Source organism: Sinohyriopsis cumingii, chromosome 18, assembly GCF_028554795.1.
Source record: "Sinohyriopsis cumingii isolate HCF-2022 chromosome 18, ASM2855479v2, whole genome shotgun sequence".
Lineage (NCBI taxonomy): Eukaryota > Metazoa > Mollusca > Bivalvia > Unionida > Unionidae > Sinohyriopsis > Sinohyriopsis cumingii.
The window spans coordinates 59,477,075-59,492,421 of NC_142978.1; the positions used below are offsets into that span (position 1 = coordinate 59,477,075).

A 15,347-nucleotide genomic window follows, 5' to 3' on the forward strand; every position below is an offset into this window, starting at 1 on the left:
GAATGCTGATTTTGATGAAAACACACCATTTGGTGATGTGAATGCTGATTTTAATGAAAACACACCATTTGGTGATGTGGATGCTGATTTTGATGAAAACACACCATTTGGTGATGTGGATGCTGATTTTGATGAAAACACACCATTTGGTGATGTGGATGCTGATTTTGATGACAACACACCATTTGGTGATGTGGATGCTGATTTTGATGAAAACAGACCATTTGGTGATGTGGATGTTGATTTTGATGAAAATAGACCATGTGATGGTGTGAATGCTGATTTTGATGAAAACAACAGCGGTTGGTGGTGTGGATGCAGATTTTGATGAAAACAGATCATTTGGTAATGTGAATGCTGATTTTGATGAAAACACACCCTTTGGTGGTGTGAATGCTGATTTTGATGAAAACACACCATTTGGTGATGTGGATGCTGATTTTGATGAAAACAGACCATCTGGTGATGTGGATGCTGATTTTGATGAAAACACCATTTGGTGATGTGGATGCTGATTTTGATGAAAACACACCATTTGGTGATGTGGATGCTGATTTTGATGAAAACACACCATTTGGTGATGTGGATGCTGATTTTGATGAAAACACACCATTTGGTGGTGTGAATGCTGATTCTGATGAAAACACCATTTGGTGATGTGGATGCTGATTTTAATGAAAAAAAGAGCGGTTGGTGGTGTGGATGCAGATTTTGATGAAAACAGATCATTTGGTGATGTGAATGCTGATTTTGATGACAACACACCATTTGGTGATGTGGATGCTGATTTTGATGAAAACACACCATTTGGTGATGTGAATGCTGATTTTGATGAAAACACCATTTGGTGATGTGAATGCTGATTTTGATGAAAATAGACCATTTTTGATGAAAACACACCATTTGGTGATGTGAATGCTGATTTTGATGAAAATAGTCCATTTGGTGGTGTGGATGTTGATTTTGATGAAAATAGACCATTTTGTGGTGTGAATGCTGATTTTGATGAAAACACCATTTGGTGGTGTGAATGCTGATTTTAATTTAAAAAAAGAGCGTTTGGTGATGTGGATGGTGATTTTGATGAAAATAGACCATTTGGTATGGGAAATTAAAGTTTTAGGCAATGCAGTTCATAATCTTGACTTTGTCAAAATGAGCAGAGATGATAACTAGTTAGTAGATTTCAAAACTTAATTTTTTACGCAGCATACTGAAGCGTAAAGTGATGGCAGTGATGTGGATGTGAATTTTTATGAAAATAAAGGCAATTTTGTCATGGAAATTGTTATTTGATTGATGACTGTGATATTGACTACTCTGAATTAAATGAGAGGATGAGTTTAATGAGGACTGCGATATTGACTATACACTGAATTAAATGAGAGAATGAATTTATTGAGGACTTATATTAACTACACTGAATTAAATGAGAGGATGATTTTATTGAGGACTGCGATATTGACTATACACTGAATTAAATGAGAGGATGAGTTTATTGAGGACTGTGATATTGACTACAGTGAAATAAATGAGAGGATGATTTTATTGAGGACTGCGATATTGACTATACACTGAATTAAATGAGAGGATGAGTTTATTGAGGACTGTGATATTGACTACACTGAATTAAATGAGAGGATGATTTTATTGAGGACTGCAATATTGACTATACACTGAATTAAATGAGAGGATGAGTTTATTGAGGACTGTTGATATTGACTACACTGAATTAAATAAGAGGATGATTTTATTGAGGACTGTTATATTAACTACACTAAATTAAATGAGAGGATGATTTTATTGAGGACTGTGATATTGACTACAATGAATTAAATGAGAAGATGAGTTTATTTAGGACTGTGATAGTGACTACACTGAATTAAATGAGAGGATGATTTTATTGAGGACTGTTATAATAACTACACTGAATTAAATGAGAGGATGACGTTATTGAAGACTGTGATATTGACTATACACTGAATTAAATGAGAGGATGATTTTATTGAGGACTGTGATATTGACTACACTGAATTAAATGAGAGGATGATTTTATTGAGGACTGTGATATTGACTATACACTGAATTAAATGAGAGGGTGAGTTTATTGAGGACTGTGATATTGACTACAGTGAATTAAATGAGAGGGTGAGTTTACTGAGGACTGAGATATTGACTACACACTGAATTAAATGAGAGGATGATTTTATTGAGGACTGTGATATTGACTACAGTGAAATAAATGAGAGGATGATTTTATTGAGGACTGTGATATTGACTACACTGAATTAAATGAGAGGATGAGTTTATTTAGGACTGTGATAGTGACTACACTGAATTAAATGAGAGGATGATTTTATTGAGGACTGTTATAATAACTACACTGAATTAAATGAGACGATGACGTTATTGAGGACTGCGATATTTACTATACACTGAATTAAATGAGAGGATGATTTTATTGAGGACTGTGATATTGACTACACTGAATTAAATGAGAGGATGATTTTATTGAGGACTGTGATATTGACTATACACTGAATTAAATGAGAGGATGATTTTATTGAGGACTGTGATATTGACTACAGTGAAATAAATGAGAGGATGATTTTATTGAGGACTGTGATATTGACTACACTGAATTAAATGAGAGGATGATTTTATTGAGGACTGTGATATTGACTACACTGAATTAAATGAGAGGATGATTTTATTGAGGACTGTTATAATAACTACACTGAATTAAATGAGATGATGACGTTATTGAGGACTGCGATATTTACTATACACTGAATTAAATGAGAGGATGACTTTATTGAGGACTGTGATATTGACTACACTGAATTAAATGAAAGGATGAGTTTATTGAGGACTGTGATATTGACTACACTGAATTAAATGAGAGGATGAGTTTATTTAGGACTGTGATATTGACTATGCTGAATTAAATGAGAGGATGATTTTATTGAGGACTGTGATATTGACTACACTGAATTAAATGAGAGGATGATTTTATTGAGGACTGTGATATTGACTACACTGAATTAAATGAGGATGATTTTATTGAGGACTGTGATATTGACTACTCTGAATTAAATGAGAGGGTAAGATTATTGAGGACTGTGATATTGACTACACTGAATTAAATGAGAGGATGATTTTATTGAGGACTGTGATATTGACTACTCTGAATTAAATGAGAGGATGAGTTTATTGAGGACTGTGATATTGACTACAGTGAATTAAATGAGAGGGTGAGTTTACTGAGGACTGAGATATTGACTATACACTGAATTAAATGAGAGGATGAGTTTATTGAGGACTGTGATATTGACTACACTGAATTAAATGAGAGGATGATTTTATTGAGGACTGTGATATTGACTACACTGAATTAAATGAGAGGGTGAGTTTATTGAGGACTGAGATATTGACTATACACTGAATTAAACAAGAGGGTGAGTTTATTGGGGACTGTGATATTGACTACACTGAATTAAATGAGAGGATGATAACTACTTAACTGTTATTTGTTACTCACATATTGATGATGATAAAGACTTTGATGGTTTTCAAACTAAGCAGACATTACGAGAATTTAACTGCTCATAAGGTTTGCCCATATACATGTACTGATGTTGGATGTGTGCATAATATAATTTTTTTTTACTGGAAATGGACCACCTGAACCCACCTTAAAAAAACCACTGACATCTAAAAACCAGAATTTATGCAGAATAAAATTATCAAAATAAAATTAACAGCTTTGTCAACTTTCCAGTAAGGATCTGTTCTGCTTGCTCTCCAGTTCTCATGTGAGTAAATTTCATAAAATTGTAATAACCTTTCACATTCTTTATGGATATTTATTTGTTTGCCATCTTGGATGGCATACAATTCACCCAATTTCATACACTAACATGTAGGAGGTAAAATGAATATTGCAGATAGAAAAATTGCATTGAAACCAAGTTTGTTAAGCTTGTACTTTAGTTTAAGTAAATTTACTTTCAAATGAATTTTGTTGTATATTTATGAATAAAAAATAAAATTAAAATTTATGATTTTTAAGATGGTATATAACTTAGAAAAATTATTTGAAAAATGTCCCATAAAGCCAGACTGATCAACATCACTGCATTCCCTCATGCTTATCTGATGCACCATTAACTGATTACATTTCCTGTACCCAAGTGTCTGCCCAATTGGGCTGCAGTATAAGAAGGGGTTAAAGATATGGCGGTTGTGAAACCTTTGATGCACATTATCTAATGATAATGATGGTGTGTGATCTCCAAAGAGTGTCTAAAGTCTAAAATGCACTGTGTAGAATAAGTGACTACCGGTACATTGACCCGGTATAACCAAATATATACATGAAAGAAGCTGCCAGAGGTCGTAAAAATATTTCAGATATAACAGGGAAGATGATGCATATCCTAGAAGTAAAGAAACATCTTTAAATAAACGAAATAGTAAAATTCAATGCAAACAGATAAAGATGTGACTACTGTATCATTTAAGGTACAAGATGCTTCAAATCTCACAAAATATCTCGCCCAATGATTGATTTATACAGAAGACTGAGTCTGCATGTAAGATACTCTAAAAATACGGAAATATACATGATTACCAGAAAGTCTCTTGGACAATCATAGAAATCAGAAAAATGTTCCAATAATGTAATTTACTACAACCAAATCCAAATGACATCCACTAGAAAAAGGAAGGCTACCTAATGAGGGGTCTATTATGTGGGAGACTGCAGAGTCTGCACCCTTGTTCTTTCTAGTTATAGCGTAGCTAACTGTCTAAAGCTCTCTATCTAATGGTGGGATAGAATTTTCTAACGTGGACGAGGGTAATTCTGTCCCAGAAAGGTGAGTGGAAAAATAAGTAAGGTATTACTGATATTAAGTTGGAAAATTTCATAGGTGTTTATAAATTTAAGAACAGTCAATCTTGTACACCTTTTGAAGCCTATTGTCTCAATGCCACCCATGATCTGATCAAATAAGAAGTTACATGACCATTTTTAATAATGTGTGAAAGGATGCATAGAGATTATGCAGAACAAATACAGCTATGCACTAATACTCCTATACAGACAAATAGTCTGATAATGTCTTTAAAGCTGGGAGCCAGGCCGACTGTCTATAATTTAACCACTAATTGTTCCCTTTAACTCACTGACAAAAAAATAATTACGATAAATAACATCCTCAATGCAATGTTTAATAAATCATGGTTAAATATCACAGCCAGTGTCAACAAAACAAATGACTATCTACTCTGCATGTACAGTATATATGATGTGCACATATGGTCACATGAATGTATTGGTCAGTCAGACAACTGAACAGCTGTGCTGGTTTTAAGTTCCTTTTACACTCCCTCTAGATGAGGTCATGCAGTGTTAAACAGCTCAACAACTTGTGTGACCTGAAAGACCCTAGCATGTCCTCAGTGATAAAAATAGACAGTCCCACTCCAAATACTTTCTGATTTGGAAACTGACTTTGTCAGATGCCTTAATAAAAAACTAAATTTGTCAAACTGGCTTTTTCACAAGGAACCATGTGAGTTTATGCATTACTTACCTCTGAAAATTAAAGAAATTTCAAGCTTTTATATATACATAATCTGGTGAGATGACAATCGATGAATCTAATATAAATATTTTATCATTTTAAGTTTTAATAACAAATTTTGGAGAAATCACAATTATTGAAGAATCTAGTAAAGTAAGATGTTTTGTCATAGTGATTCAAATTTATGAAGCAAGACCGGGCTACAAAGATTTCATTAGGATAAAATGAGCTGATGCAAGCATGCTTTTTCTTTCTTTCCCTTGTCCAAAACTTTATCTTTATCAGGTCTTTGAGTAGATCATGGGAAAAAGATCTAGGTCACGATGACATGCAGTTACTGATTACAGTTCATCATTCTTATTCATGCAATGTGACACTGACCCTGCAAATACTTTCAAGTGAAGAAAGTGGTGTGGACTTTGTGAAAGTGACATTGACTTTGGGAACTGCTTGTGAAATAAAACAGAAGAAATGGAAGAAAAAACAGAAAAAATGGTGGGGGAAAACAGAGTAACCATTTTTCTATTTTGGGAATTTGGGGACTATTACATAGATTCAGATTTAGTCAAGTTACAGCTTTTAAAATTGGGTATTTTCCTCTTCATATGAAGTTCATTTCTTAAAATCATTTTTTTCTGTATTAAAATGGATTTTAAAAGCAATACGCTAGCTGGCATACCAAATATCATATTTTTCTGTTCTTAAAACCCTTCTGAAACTGTTTAAACCTTACAGTAGATGTGGGACTATGCTCATCTAATGCCTCAACCCATCTAATTTGGTCTATTTACCTTCTAACGTCATATGTTTATGGAACGCCTTGCTGGTGTGCTTGATGTACAAAGCAGATCAAAACATAGAGATTACATATGTGTATATGTTGTACTACACACCTTACTTGGACAGGTATTGCTGGAATAGGCAAATATATCAATGACCCAGGTCTAGATATAGAGCCAAAACAAAAACACTGGACTGTAAACATATCAATGCCATTCCTTATACAACATACTTGGTTCATTGAGGTCAACAAATACAAATTACCCAAACCAAACAAGACGTTAAAAAAAAAAAAATCATGTACCACAAGAATTAAAAAAACTGACTACTGTACTATTACTAACTCTGCTAACAAAATTATTTATTCAGCCTTATTTTTAAAAAAATTGGGCACAATAGTAATTAAACCTTGTAAATGTCTGAGCATTTAAAACAGAAATAAAAATGATGCTTACTTCTGATGATTACTACAGTTTAGTAAAATTATTAACCATAAATATTTATTTTTGGATCAACAATCAGTGCAACTGAACAGGCAAACACTGACAGGACCGGTGTTTCACTTTAAATTATTATGAATTAATAAACAAAGAAGCTGTACTTACATCCTGAAAGTGCTGCTATGGGTGTGATAACTCCTTCCATCAGCTGTTTGTTCCTCTGCAAAGAGTAGATACAAATCACATTGTCATCACATGTGATACTGTACAACAAGTACCCCAGATTTACTGCATACAGCTCACATGATTCAAAATCTCTAGCAATCAACTTGTCTGGGTTGCCCTCCCTTAAACTGGGTTCAGATTTAGAAACTTCAGAGGGAAGGTTACTTTTTACCTCATCACATATATGTTGCACTGAATGTGCTAAAACCTTTTTGGGATTTGTCTTTTGGTCATAATTTGGCCCATATAAGGAAGATGAATAAAGGTTATTAACTCCCCACCTTCTTTCACATAATACTGAGCCAAAGTCTGAAGAATCTGTGGAACTATGTAAAGAGTTTGGTTGGCCAGAAACCTGATACAACTTTTTGCATAGATCTGTCTGTGTATGAATGATACTGTCAACTAAATCTGCACCCACTCTCCGGGTCCAGACTGCTGCATTATTACCATCAACATCACCATCTGTAGAAACACTGACCTCCTCACTGATGTAACTTTCAGATAATGATTTTGATGTCAAATCCATTTTGTCTTTCTCACACACAGTGTCGGAAATATCCGACAAAGACAATGAGGAATCAAAGATGTCTGAGCCAAAGGACTGAGCATCAACGTCACTGTCCGAGTCTAGTATATGTAAGCCATCAACCTTGTTTACACGGGAAAATTGCTCATCATCACTGAGGACAAATTGTTCATGTGGTTGAACCTTTCCATTTGATAACACAGAATAAGCCAAGGAGCTGGAAAGCGGCACTTCAAGTTCTAACTTTTGCTTATCATCAACACAACTTAATGAAATCTTATCCACATTTAAAGTTGCACAATAGTCTTTACCACCATCAGGAAAGCTTTCCCAAGATGTACTTGGTTTAAAATATAAGTCTTTTTCTAGAGAGTCCTTAGTTACCATTTCAGAACTATCAGAATCTCTTTCCATCAATGTCTTGACTCCTTCATGACCATCTACTGAAGATCCAATCTCTGATTCCAATAAATGCATGGCTTTATATCTTTTTGTACCATGGAATCCTGAGGTTACATTTGGTTCTGATATGGCACAAGACTGCAGTCCTCTGTCACCAGTAGAAAAAGTTCCCTGTAAATCTTCATGGCCAGAAGTTAGTGAATATCTTCTTGCAAAAATAGTCCTTTTCATACTTTCACTTTCATTTACACAACAGGTGCATGATTGAGAATAATTAGCATCCAAACAAGGAAGTGATTTTGCTCTCTTTAGCCTATAAACTATGCATTTGTCTTTGGGAATATCTGGAGAGGAATATAAGCAAACTCTACAATAGACACACTTCCTCAACCCTGAATTACAGACTTGACCTTGACAATTATTGTCATTCTGATAGGAAGAAATGAAGGACAAATCACAATGTAATAGTTTTCTGTTATTAAAATCTAATTTATTGTTTTTTGTACAGTGGCTGCATGAACTAAAACAATCAGTCATGCCTTTAGTGCCAGTGAAACAGTTTTTTTGAACATTACTGTTTACATTATCCTTTGAATGGAAACATTTAAGACAACAGTTCCTGTAACCATTTCTGGTCAAAGTTTTACATTCTTTTACTTGGACATTGTTACAAATACACATCCTTATCAAATGCATGTCATCGCAAGATTTCCTCCTATAGTGTAATATCCTTGTATTTACATCAGTAACATCAAGTTCTTCATTTACATTAGGGGCGAGATTTGTATTCTGTATGTGTTCATTCATGCCAATCAAATTTTCTCCTCCTTTTACCTCGTTTTTGGTACCTGATAAAGTCTTTGAACCTAGCATAGACTGATGTTCAGTGAAAACACCATGATTGCATTCCCTACAGCTGATATCATCAATCACTTGGATTTCAGAAATCTTTTCTTCAGCAGGTTGAGTTTTAACACCTCCCTCACCAGCTGTCACCCCTTCTCTTGAAAGAGCTTCAAAGACAAAATCATGGGTATTTCTTTGACTATTAGGTAATGGTGAAAGACAGAAGTCTGATTCACATGTCTCATACTTATCTGATCCTTCAACTGAAGTCTTGACAACTTCACTGAAATCTTTTATCTCCTGATGCATGAAAGGCACAATCTCAGCAGAATCAATCTTTAATTCTGTCTCATGATCTTTCTCCATAATTTCAGCATAAATTAGTGAGTTCAACCTTTCTGCATCATTGTTACCCACACTTTTGGCAATATGCTTCAAGACATTTTTATTGACATTTTCAGCACAAACTGTGCAACTATCATATTTTAAATCAGTATTATGCATGACCTCTGCAAAAACAGCCTTTGTTCTGTGCCCATCCACATTGCTTATATCAACTTGATACAAGGCATAATTATGGCCACTATTGTAATTTCCTTCAGCATTCATGCCTGATCCAGGCACTAAAACAGCCTGTGATTGTAACAACTCAGATTTGGGGGATACATTTGCTGAAGGGTTCTGTATTAGATTTACACACAAAGAATCATCCATGTTGACTTTTGCAGAATGTGAATTATCAGAGTGCTGCCTGGAACTGTCTTTTGTTTGTTTAGAGGGAGAATGACAAGAATCATAGAGTAAATCACCTGGTTCAATGATCTTTAATACAGTTGTGAAAGCTATTGAATCTTCATCACTTAATTCCTCCCCTACGGATGTGGATTGAACAGTATCATCCCTCCCTTCACTATTTGTTGGATTTTTAAGTTTGTCATCACTTGAAACACAGCATTTTATGCTGCATGATGAAAGTTTTACAGGACTTCCAAAATCTGTCATAACAGCAAAGTTTTCATAAAGTTCTTTTTGTTTTTCACCCATACTTGTCGATGTCGCACATGGGCCAAAGCCATAATTTTGTGATGGTACATTCCCAGGATTTCTCAAATTTTCTTCAAGGTCAATAGATGTATCACAGGAGTTTGAATCAAAGCATGGGAGAGATACTGTCCTTTCCAGATGATCTGAGATCGTCTCAAAAACTTCATTGGATAAAAAATCAGAAGCTGTCCTCCTCCTTCTCCACTCTCTTTTTATATCACACAGGGATTCTTTTCCAGAAACAAGTTTACTGCTTTTAGAAACTTCTGTGAACAAAGACTGTGATGAAGCTTGTGCATCTTCTGAACACTTTTCTTTGCGTGAATCTTGTCCAGGCTTTTTTAACCTGAAGGCCTTCACTTTGCAATACTCTATATCAATCTTGTGCCCACTTCTTTCCATCTTGGGAATTAATTTGGGACTATATTTCAATATGATTAAACCTGATCCAGATCTGTTAGACTGCTTAGACACACAGTCAGATAAGGTCAGACCTTCTATGGCAGATGAAGATTGACTAGTTACAGAAGGACTTATGTCTGTCCATGATTTTGCTTTCTCAATTGACTGTGGGAATGACCTTCTCTTTTGCAATGTCAAATACAACCAATTTTTCTGCTTCCTCTCTGAGGCAGATGAATACGCGCGTCTTCTTATGTCTTCCAATTTTGCTTCCATTGCATGAGACTGCAAGTTTTCATTATTATTGCAAACAAGTTTTGGGGATTCAACTTCTGCTATGGGTTCACTGCTTCGATACAGAGAACTGATACTTTTTCTTAAATTCAATTTTGAAATGTTTTTCAAATGAACTGAAAGTGTTCTGACAAAGGACTTTTTAAGAGTTCTTTTTTCATCTTTCTCATTCTCTTTTGGCAAACCACTCTTGATTTCAACTGCTGGAGATCCATTTTGAAATATCCCATCCACATTCTCTGCTTTCAAGTTATAATTCTCATCGACAGACTGTGCCTTTTTAACCTGAAAATTTTCTACAACACAAACAACACGTTCTTGGTTATGTTTACTTGTCTCAGATAAAACCTTTGGTTTAAGATCAGTGTCTGTAATATCTACTTGAATCGGCAGCACATCTATGGATGGCACATCATTGGATCTGATTTTCAAGGGTTTTTCCTTTGCTAGGATCCTGTATCCTTTTTGTTTCTCAACCCCTAATTTCAAAACAGATGGCATATTTCCCTTCCTCCTTTCATTTACGGACTGAATATTCCCTCTCCTTGTTGCATCTATAGATGCAGCCTTTCCCATGTCAGACATATGACCATTTGGAGGATGCATAAAACTCGGTGATCTTTTAACCTTTCCTAAAACTGTCCATACAGACTCCTCTGACTTCTCAGACCTTGTTCTTTTGCTGGATATAAGGCTATGAGTGTTGTCTGATTTTGGTTTCTTCATGCCAAACTTTTTCACTGCTGTGTCAAAACGTTTGGACAAGCACCTGTGCAGTTTCTTTTTAGGCTTACTTGATCTGATTCTAGACATGTTTCCAAAATATCTCGTTGGAATTGTTTAAGGTGAATAACTTCTTTTTTGTGTCCTTCAGAAAAGACCTAAGTTTCTATACACCATTTCTGCTTAAGTATACAGCATACGCTTACCAATTAATCAGTCATAAAACTGTGTTAATAAATTCTGACTTTAAAGATAATCAGTAACAGTCTTTCTCCCAATCGAAATGTTAGAATGATATACACAGAGTATCTAACAACCAAATAACTGTATGTCTTTAGAATGGTCAATGCCAATATAAGTATCACAAATGTTCATACACATCCGCTACATGTTGATGCATTATATAAACTCTGTTTCCACTTCTTTTCACTGTACTGCCTCATATATGTTATCAAAATGAGAGCTGGCATAAATAAAAATGGATCACTACATGTGGAAAGTTTTGTCCAGCATCATGACAAGTTATACATGGTCACAACTTGGACTATGGAAAAAATGACACATCCATCAAGCTTTGTGGATGATATATCGAAAACAATGCCGCACCATTGACACATTGTTTTGCACTGTATGCATGTTGTAACACTGTATTATTCACACCACTTCTTGATATATTGTTATACACTGTATGCATGTTGTAACACTATTATCCACACTTACAGTGTGTGCCACTTATGAAATGTAACAAACTAAACTTTCACTGCATGCAGCTTGTTACACTGTATGTACTATCCACAGCAACATTAAATAGTATTTGTCATAATACTGCAACACACTGTAATTTACATTTAACACTGCTGCAGTAAGCAGTTATGTAACACACCTTCCTGTGTGCTTCAAATCTCAAGTGTTGACAATCACCTGTCCACAACAACATCAAAGTCCAACTTGTCCCCAGGCATACTAGATTTGGTTCAAGTCATGCTGATAAAATCATGTGTAATTCTATTTGAGCTGAAGATGTCAATACTCTATATCAGTTTCAATGAAAGGAGGGTTATCCAAAAAATTTCAATGGCTTGCTGTCCTTGAATGGGGATTTGAGCCACAAGAACTTCACCTCAATTCCACCTATTGTTATTACAAAGAATCTGAATGCATCCTGTAGATGGATTTCAACAATAAACAATATATTTGCATTAGCCTATACAAGCTGATGAATGAACAAATGGATAAAAAGGGTTATAAATCTCTTCATTCCATTGAGTACTGATGTATAAAAATCATCTTCGCATTGACATATAATTTGCAATAATAAAAAATATCCTAATTTGTGCAACCATTTTTCTGTCAAAACAGGCTAGTTCAAGGCTGCAAAGAGGTCTACATGTCACATTTCATGTTTATATTGTTTAACCACTTCAAAACTATATCCACTTAAACACTTCTGAATAATAACATCTCTATTTTAAACTAAAAGAGAGCTGAATTTCCACTAAAAAAAACTTGAAACTCTAATCCACACAATGAAATCTTACTTCCACTTATACCCAATGAAAGTCAAATATCCACCATATCCAATGAAAGTCAAATATCCACCATATCCAATGAAAGTCAAATATCCACCATATCCAATGAAAGTCAAATATCCACCATATCCAATGAAAGTCAAATCTCAATTAGATTCAAGTAGTCATCATAAGACTAAACTGAATTTTTTTTTATTTGACACTGTTTACAGTCAACTTTGCCCTTTTTAAAAATATAATGTACTGTAACAGCATTATGTTACCTCCAGTTCATCACAGCAATACTTGAGGATAATCACCTGAGACATTGCCCTTAAAGCTTGTATGGAATATCTCCTGGTGTGATTGAAGACATCATCAATAACAATATTTAATCTAGGTTAGTAACAATTGAATCATATATCAGTCAGAAATGTCTGTCACCTCAACTAAGTTTTCTGGAATGTTTTCAAATTACTACTATAAATGACAGACCTGGTTTGCTACATTCATTCAATCAATTAGACTTCCATAAATATACAAAACAAAACAGTCAACATTTGTATTATTCTGAAGAAAGTTCAGTTTATTTCTGGTGGGCAAACATTTGGTCAAAACAGCTTTAGTCCTGAAGGCAGTCAACAATGTTGAAATCAATAAATCTTCACAGCTGGATAATGGCTCAAAGATAAATGTCAGTTTGTGGTTGACCAGTCATGCAGAACATTCACCCCTTTGTAGTCATATCATGTAATAATAGTTGTCATTTTTATAACTATGAATATGATGGGACTGATTTTTTTCAGAAGTTTATCAAAGATACCTTTGAAGATCAGGTGACACACATCTCATGTTCAGTGCATATTTGATTTTTAATCCAGTTGAGGAAAAATATTAACCACATATACATGTCTGTCAAGCTGCTTTGCACTTTTAAATGTTTCTGAATACTCCAAGAAAGAAAGCTTGTTTGTTTTTTTTTTGTTTTTTACTGCCAGAATTCTATGTGTCTGAATATTACTACTGGAATTTATCAAATCACATCTCGGGACAGAATATAGCATGAAAAGTACAGCCATAAATTACTGTTTTCATTAAATAACTTACTAGTCTTGCAAATTTTAAAATTAGACGCAGTCATTCCATTAAAATTTTGTTGATAAGAAAATGGATATCAGAAAAAATACAGTCAAAACATTAACTGTTCAATCAATTCTTACAGCAAAACTGGTTGGTACAGATATATTTCCATGTTAAATGATGCAATCTAATCATCAAACTGTAATTATTTGATTTTTATATATATCTTCAAATAGTTCAATCAAGTCCACTTTCTTCAGGCTGGTGATATTTCAAGATCGGGTGTTCTTCGTTTAATGTACTGTATTAACTTCTACAGGAGGTGAACATATCCGTATAATAAATATTCACAATGCCTTGAAAACCATTTAAATTTTTCATTTTTGTGCAGATTCTTGTATTCTACTGAATAATCAACCAGTAGATGGATGAACACACTTGAATATCAGCTCCAATAAAGCAAATGAAATCAAAAAAATCCCCACCAGCCAGCTGTAATCATGCTTGTTCAGCAATTGATGAAAAATGGCATTCCATTCCTTCCATGATGCAATTCCTTTTGATATAGAATTTCAACTTCTTGTATACTAACATAATAAAAATTAAAACTGACATTCCAGTTAGGTTGCTCAGTGGATTGTTTTCTTGCAGATGTCTGAAAAAACTTCTCATATGTCTGCATAACTTGTGCTACTCCTTGCATGTAACCCTCTCTCCCTCTCCAGCTAACCTACATTTGGTTTCACACATGTTTCATTTTCTCCAGTCTCAGCTAATTCCCATGCACTGTGAGCTTCCAAAAATTTGGTAGAGATGTCCACGAAGTTGAGAAAATCCATGAATGTCCATTAATTTCCTTGTGTCTGGACAGCTGGTATTCACACTAATAGCATGAAGTGGCTCTGTGATGAATATCCAGTTTGAATTTGGCTGGCTTAGCTTACAATGAATGAAGGTGGGGGTCCCCATACAATTACTGCTTACTCAGGTGAAGCAAACCACAAAGCACAGGACACTTTAAACCTATGGCTACCACTCTGACACAACCTGACTGATACCAAAACAGATAGGGCAGGATAACAGAAAGCATCTAAGGAGTTTTAGTAGACAATAGGTAGCTGTAACATTAATCTCTCAGCTAACAATCAATGAGATTTATGTAGCTGTTAGCTTTTCATGATTTACAATTTGTTACTGCAAATATACATAGAAACTCGGTTATCTGATGTGATCACCCAGCATTTAAAATAATAAAAACAAAGAAGAAATATATCAATCGAAGACAAATGCCCCCAACAACAAGCAAGAAAAAAATATTTCAATGCAAAACTTCACCAGTTGGACAAAGAAGAGGAAGGAATTCTGCATGTTCCTACAATATTTAATGCCAGAAAAGGAGAATGAATCACTTGTTTTGTATACACACACACACACACACACACACACTTATATATATATATATATATATATATATATATATAGA

General features: G+C 34.5%; 1 protein-coding gene across 2 annotated transcripts in view; it reads right to left on the minus strand.

Moving 5' to 3' along the window:
- The window catches only part of LOC149776746 (rap guanine nucleotide exchange factor 4-like), a 272,232-nt gene that overhangs the window by 100,445 nt on the left and 156,440 nt on the right, over window positions 1-15,347 (minus strand). For both annotated transcript variants that reach the window (XM_089941417.1, XM_089941418.1), the window contains one exon: window positions 6,977-7,031. In XM_089941417.1, coding sequence (XP_089797543.1) covers window positions 6,977-7,031 — 55 coding nt within the window. The remainder of the gene's footprint in view (window positions 1-6,976; window positions 7,032-15,347) is intronic.